Raw genomic sequence first — 7,587 nt, 5'->3', positions numbered from 1 at the left:
CTGTGCACCTTAAATTGACACATTGTTGTATCTCAATTATATCTCCATGGGGGGAAAAAAAAAGGAGATAGAGGTCAGTGATCACACTGCTGGGTGTTTATCCTAGAGACGAAAACTTCTGTGCGCACAAGAATGAAACCTCCATGGCAGCTTTGTTCGTAATAACCCCCAAAATGGAAACAACCAAGTTCACTCCGTGGAGTATTACTCAGCAACGAAGCGGAGCGGGTTCAATACGAGTTTCCGGAGCATTCTGCCGAGAAAAGCTGGTCCCCAGAGTCGCATGTCGTACGATCCCATGTATAGAACACTCTTGGAATGAGGAGGTTATAGCGAAGGAGAACAGCTCGGTGTTTGTCAGGGGTTGGGGACAGTGGGTCAGGGATGTATGGAGAGCTTTGGGGTGATGGCACAGGGTAGCATCTTGAGGGTAGTGGCAGTTCTGGGACTTCACACGTGTGACTTCAAACACGGCATAGAACCAGACACACGTGTTATTTCCATGTCGCTTTCCCAGTTTTAGTTTTTAGTATTTTTTTTAACGTTTGTTTATTTTTGAGAGAGACGGAGACAGAAGACAGAGCACGAATGGCGGAAGGGCAGGGAGAGAGAGGGAGACACAGAATCTGAAGCACGGCTCCAGGCTCTGAGCTGTCAGCACAGAGCCTGATGTGGGGCTCGAACCCACGAACTGTGAGATCACGACCTGAGCTGAAATCGGATGCTTAACTGACTGAGCCCCCCAGGTGCCCCCTCGGGGGCCCCCCAAGTTTTAGTTTTATACTGTAGTTACATAAGATGGAACCATTGGAAGAACCATTGGTAAAGGGGGCATGGGACTTCTTGTAGGGTCTGTAATTATTTCAAAATATCAAGTTTAAAAAAGGAAGAAACTTATTTAAAAAAAAAGAGAGAGAGAGAGTAGGGGGCACCTGGGTGGCTCAGTCTGTTGAGCATCCGACTCTTGATTTCGGCTCAGGTCGTGATCTTGTGGTTCATGAGATCAAGCCCCACATTGGGCTCTCCTCACAGCTGGGATCCAGGTTGGGATTCTTTGCTGCTCTCTCTCTCTCTCTGCCCTGCTCCCACTTGTGCACATACTTTCCCTCTCAAAATAAATAAATAAACATTGAAAAAAAAAAAAAAGGAACAAAGGTGTATATATTCCTGCCAGCCAGGGGATCCCTCTCCTGAACCGTGGAGAAGAGACATTGCCCAAGCCCATCCTGGGACTTGATGTGCCAGCCCTCATGGCTTACTCTGTCCTTATTTTCATTCTTAATTATCTATGTTCAAAGCACTGTAAAAATGGACAGGCTACACACTGTATACTCACCACACAAAAGGGATGTCCGCTGTAACAACAATTATCACCAGAAATATGTGAAACAGGGTGTTCTATACCTAAAAGGGAAAGAGCATTAAAAAAAAAAAAAAAACAAACAAACATGAGTTTGTGGGGCGTCTGGCTGGCTGTTGTAAGAGCATGCGACTCTTGGTCTTGGGTTGTGGGTTCGAGCCCCATGTTGGGCATGGAGACTACTTAGAAAAAAATATAAATCATAAAAAACACGAGTTCCCTAATTTCCAGGGAAAAGGGTAGAGCGGGGTTTCTCAGCCTTGACCCTACTGACATTTGGGGCCAGATCGTTCTCGGTTGTGGGCAGTATCTCCAGACAATGGCAAGCGTCACCTGAGGGACACAGCCGTCAGAGCTGAGAACCACTGGCTTTGCAGGAACTCTTAGGACCCTGCCAAAATGGCAGGAAAGGCTCCTTTCTCTTGGCGAGGCATTCATTGATTCTATTTCAGTTATTTTAAGTGTTTATTTTTGAGAGGGAGACAGAGAGAGACAGAGTACAAGCTGGGGAGGGGCAGAGAGAGGGAGACACAGAATCCGAAGCAGGCTCCGGGCTCTGAGCTGTCAGCACAGAGCCCAACGACGCGTGGCTCGAACTCATGAACCGTGAGATCCTGACTTGAGCGGAAGCCGGACGCTTAACCGACTGAGCCACCCAGGCGCCCCTTGTGGATTCTATGTTAAAAGCAGAAGCTTCAGCTCCTAGGAAAATATACACGTGGCCGACAAGACATGAAAAGCTGCCCTCGACATCCCTGATCATTAGGGAAGTGCAAAGCAAGACCACAGTGAGATAGCCCACACACGCATCAGGATGGTTATTATCGGAGACACAGCACACGAGCGTTGGCGAGGGTGGGGAGTGACTGGAACCCTTGTGCACCGTTGGTGAGAATGTAAGCTGGTGCCCGGGGCATGGAAAACAGGGTGACGGTGCCTCAAAAAATTGAAAATAGGGCTCTGGAAATCCCACTTCTGGGTCTATGCCCAAAGGAACCGAAGGCAGAGACACAAAGAGATATTTGCACACGCGCCCCCGTGCTTCATGGCAGGATTATTCACAATAACTGAAACATGGAGAAAGCAACCCAAGGGTCCAGCGGCAGATGAATGGGCGAACAGAAACGTCACGTATACACGCAGCAGAATATTAATTGGCCTTAAAAAGGCAGGACATTCTGGGGCACCAGGGTGGTTCAGTCCATTAAGTATCTGACTTCAGTTCAGGTCACAATCTCACAGTTTGTGAGTTTAAGCCCTGCACTGGGCTCTGTGCTGACTGCAGAGCCTGCTTGGGATTCTCTCTGCCCCTCCCACACTCATGCCTTCTTTCTGTCTCTCAAAATAAATAAATAAACTTAAAAAAAAAAGAGATAGAACATTCTGGCACCTATTATAATATGGATGAGCCTTGGGGACATGATGCTCAGTAGAATAAGCCAGACACGAAAGGACAAATCCTGTATGAGTTCACTTATATGATCCCAGGGGAGTCTCGTCCACAGAGACAGAAGGTATGTGGTGGGAGCCAGGGTGGGGAGTTAGCCCTTTGGATGCTATTAAAGAAAGTTAGGAAGAAAAGGGGAAGGACGGAGAGCAGACTGACTTATGTTACGAGGAACCCTTATGGTTCCTTCGATAAATTAAAACATGGAGTTTCCACATGGCCCGGCACCTGCTCTCCTCAGTTATATTACCCCAGGGAACTGAAAACCTACATCCACACACAAACTCACGCACAAAGGTGCATAGTAGCACTATTCACGAATACCCAAAAGAATGAAACCAACCGAACGTCCACCGGCTGATGAACGGATAAACAAAAGTGGTTCATCCACACGGGGGAACATTATTCAGCCTTTAAAAGGAGAGAGGCAGTGACACCGGCCAAAATGGGGAGGAACCTCGAACACACGACGCTGGGGGAAGGAACCAGATACAAAAAAGCCACAAGGGGTGTGAGTCCATGTGTGTGAAACGTCCAGCACAGGCTCATCCACAGACAGGAAGGGGGACCGTGACTGCCAGGGGCTGGGGCTGGGACTGGGGCTGGGGGGGAGGTGCCGGCTAATGGGGGAGTGTCTCTTCTTGGGGTGACGGAATGTTCTGGAACTAGACAGAGGTGATGATTGTGCAACATTGCGAATGTTCTAAATGCCAGAGTACTTTGTACACTTTAAGATGGTTGGAAATGGCCAGTTTTTATGTGAATTTTATGCTTCCCTCCCCCGCACCACCTCCCGCCAAAGGAGAAAGAGGCATGAAGCTAAGATTGAAAAGAACTGAACCGAAGGTCAAAGGTCGGCAAGAGGACAGGGCTGCAGAGCTAGAGGGAGCCAGCCTGGGAGAGTTGGGAGGGAGGAAGCGGAGAGGGCCAGGAGGCAGTTTGGCTGCGGGCAGTGAGTGCTGTAAAGAGCGGATGGGCTCATGTTCTGGAGGCAGCTCTGTATTTGGTTTGGATGTGAAAATCGATGAGACGGCCCCAAGGCTGGTCACAGCAGTTTCTGTGGCCTGGAACTACAGTCGGGTTCGCAGCCCCACTCGGGGATACGTATGTTCTCTACCAGCCCGCAGTCCACACTGCGCCTGCGCACGGCCCCCACGTATCCGGGATCCGTGTATTTGGTCGCCTTGTTCTTGGAGGTCACCCTGGAACGCGCTCGAGAAAAGTCAGACAGAGGCCAAGCCAAGGTGTGGCTCTTCTGCTGTGCTTCTCGGTCCCTCTCAGGGCTGCAGGCCCCTCGCCGGCCAGGGCTCAGCAGACACCTGGCAGGTACCACACTGGCTGGGCCAGGTTCCGTCTCGTGGGGCCCACAATCTTTTGCCAAAACTAACACGAGGGAAGCAAAAGATGAACGAGTTGCCAGATGGCGATCTACCAGCCCGGTGGCTCTGGACTGGGTGATATCTGGGGACATTTGGGGTGTCGGGATGCATTGGTGGAGGGGCGCTCCTGACATGGGGTGGGTGGGGCCAGGGATGCCCTACACCCCACAGTGCCCAGGGTGCCAGCCCCCCCCCCCCGAGAATGACCTGGCCCTAAATGTCAGCAGCAGTAGGGTTGAGAAACCTTGATGGACCTCTTTCTTTCTCATCTCAATGGGTACCCAACCATCCTTCTTTTCCAAAGAATAGTATCTTCCTTGTCTTCATTCTCGACCTCGCCGCCTTGCATGCTACGTGATGGTTCTCTTCTTTCTCTCTCTTCATATGGCTTACCTTCTCTCCTGTTCTCTGTCCCTAACATGCAGTAGGTGGGACTGAATATTCCCATCACCCAGGCTTGTCACCAAGTGCGTACAAGCCATTCTCGGCCCTCCTCGATCCTTCCTGACATCCACTCCCACGCAGTTCCCGTTGATGTCCCTCATTGACTCCAATCAGTCAGAGCGGGATTTTGTGGCTCGTAACCACGATCCTGGACAGAAACACCAGGTTCCCACCGTGTAACCAATTTTCATTTGAATTTTAAAGAACAAGGTGATGTCCAGGGGCTGACATCCAAGGAGCAGCACTGTTTGTATTTCCAAAATCAACAACCTGTTCTCGGATGATCGCCAACAAAATTTTTTTAAAAACCACACATATACCTATAGATGCGTTCCAGAAATTGGCCTCGTAATCATAAACATAGACTTTTTGATTCACTACTAACAGCAACACCGAGCCAGCGATATGTGCCGATGTTACTTCCGGTACGCCGACCTAAAAATAACGACACATAGGAGATCCGTGAGTGCATCTTTTGAGAGGATTCGGGAAGTAAGACGTCTAGATGCACATTTAAGAGACATGCATGCTATAGCAAGAGCTGTGTGGTTCCTAGGTGCTGGGAACGGTATATCCTGGGGTCGGAGCCAAAACTGGGCGGTTGGAGTTGGTGTTTGGTGCCCTCGGATACCTGAATTCTCTCTAATCCCCTTCTTCCTTACCAAAACCTTCTCTGAGGGTAAAGCCTAAAGAGTAAGTAACAAACGATGAGCATAAATGATAAACATGTCGCTTATAAGAGAAATATTGGCATTCTAATTGATGGCAAAACCTTCTTCGGCTAGGGGCCAGTGGTAGAATTTCTCAGGGTAGTTACTGAGAGGGTAAAAGTTTTTCTGTTTTGGTTTAGGACAATTAAGGGAGGGCCCAAGATTACTGTATGTAATCTATCCTTAACTCACACGCTTCCAATTCTCTTCAGAATTGTCTCTTTTTTTTTTTTTTTTCAGGAAAAAGAATAGAGTAGAATAGAACTAGAATAGAATCAATCCTTCCTCTGGCTTAGAAATTGCTCTTAATGTCTTTCAAGAGGTACATTGTAATATAAGCCCCCAGGCTTACAAAAACAGACTAGTGTGATATTTCCAAACTGTATCTCCCCCCTCTCCCCCCCCCCCCAAGAGTTACTATGTTGGGAATCTTTCAGATGGTTAAGTAAAATAACTACCTTTATTGATGTAGGGAGGGAAAGTGGAAGGAGACTACTTTTGAAATTATCTCTTGTGAAAAAAATTTGTCTTCTGAAATAGACAATAAAAGAGTTAAATTAGGACAATTTCATACAAGAAAAGAGACAAAGATAGGCACTCTAAAAATGTTCTGTTGAAACAAAATACCCCCCCCCCTTTTTTTTTAACAAGGAACCATTGAAGTTCTATCTATCTATCCATCTATCTGTTTTTGCATGAGTAAACTTCTATAGACTGGATATTTGCATTCTTGAAATAACATTATTTTAAAAGTGTGACCATGTCAAATATAAAATTATATAAATGACATCTTTTATATATATGACACTTGCCTTACCCAGGATGAACTTCAGTTTTGCCATTTATATGACTCTAATCCCACTGAAGTAAAAGGTTTCAGACTAGGAATGTGTGTGTATGAAAGAAACAATGTGTTCCCTCAGGCAGGAAAACTTTTAAGAAGTGAAAATTCATCAGGGTGCCTCGGTGGCTCAGTCGGTTAAGCATCAGACTCTTGATTTTGGTTTAGGTCATGATCTCACGGTTTGTGGGTTTGAGCCCCGCATTGAGGTCTGCGCTGACAGTGCAAAGCCTGTTTGGAATTCTCTCTCTCTCCCTCTATCTGTGCTCCTCCTCTGCACTCTCTCTCTCTCTCAAAATAAATAAATAAACTAAAAAAGAAAGAAAGAAACAAGTGAAAGGCCATCCATGAACATGGTATATTGCTTCCTTATCCAGAGCTCTTTCTCCTGTCCCCTCCAGGAGAGTTTTATGGTTTTAGACAGAAAGGAATTGCTGAGTTGATTCTTATGTGTTTTAAAGTTTTTGTTGTCACTGGGAATGATGTTTTTCATAACTGCTTTTTTTGAGTGTTCATGGCTAGTTTACGAGAGAGGTGTTGATTTTTTTTTTTAATGTTTATTTTTTGAGATAAAGAGAATGTGAGTGAGTGCACAGGCTCATATGTGAACAGGGGAGGGGAAGAGAGAGAGGGAGAGAGAAATCCCAAGCAGGCTTGGTGTTGACAGAAGAGAGCCTGACATGGGGCTTGAAACCCACAAACCGTGAAATCACGACCTGAGCTGAAACCAAGAGTCAGATGCTCAACCGACGGAGCCACGCAGGTGCCCTGAAAGGTGTTGATGTTTTTAATATCTGTTGTATTTGGCCATCCTGCTGTACTCAGTGCTGCTGGTTAGTTCTTTGGATTTGGCAAAATGCTGTCTCTTTCTAATGTGTTTTGTATTTCACATTTTTCTCTTGTCATAGTGCATTGGCTGGGACCTCCAATACATAGTTGAATGAGAGTGATAAGATTCTCTGTTATTTTTACCTTTATATTGTTTCTTTTACAGGGTGAGATACTTTCAGCAAGTATCCAGCTGACATCAAAACCAATAAAACACTGGGGGAGAAAAGAACATCATGGATTGTTGGGTGGAGCCACCCCCAAGACTCTTTCTCCTCTGAGCCACCAGATTCCATGTCCCGTTATTCTCCCCCTGTCTCCCTCCAGTGCTGCCTCCCAGGTCTCTCTCTGGACCACAGCCTCAGCCCCTCACTTGTGTCCTTCTGCTGTCTCCCCTCTCTGCTTCCTGTTCTCCACCCACAGGTCTCAGGAAGCATGTGCTCTAGGAACATCAACAAGTTATAATTTTAGGTTAACTGGCAAGAAACGGGATCGTCGTGTCTGAGAACATGTGCTGACCATTTTGACAGATTCTGCCAAATTGTCCCCCACAGGAGGGGGACCCACTTTGGCCTCAT

At 47.0% G+C, this 7,587-nt stretch overlaps 1 protein-coding gene across 2 annotated transcripts in view; it reads right to left on the bottom strand.

Annotated features, from left to right (window-relative positions):
- The window catches only part of CATSPERD (cation channel sperm associated auxiliary subunit delta), a 44,559-nt gene that overhangs the window by 31,628 nt on the left and 5,344 nt on the right, over positions 1–7,587 (bottom strand). For both annotated transcript variants that reach the window (XM_019430783.2, XM_019430784.2), the window contains exons 4-6: positions 5,799–5,871; positions 4,951–5,065; positions 1,337–1,404 (exon numbers count right to left, since the gene is read on the bottom strand). In XM_019430783.2, the coding sequence (XP_019286328.2) occupies positions 1,337–1,404; positions 4,951–5,065; positions 5,799–5,871 (256 nt within the window). The remainder of the gene's footprint in view (positions 1–1,336; positions 1,405–4,950; positions 5,066–5,798; positions 5,872–7,587) is intronic.

This window comes from Panthera pardus, unplaced genomic scaffold (genome assembly GCF_024362965.1).
Source record: "Panthera pardus isolate Hobbes unplaced genomic scaffold, ASM2436296v1 HiC_scaffold_8, whole genome shotgun sequence".
Classification (NCBI taxonomy): domain Eukaryota; kingdom Metazoa; phylum Chordata; class Mammalia; order Carnivora; family Felidae; genus Panthera; species Panthera pardus.
This window is presented reverse-complemented; position numbering and strand designations above follow the sequence as displayed.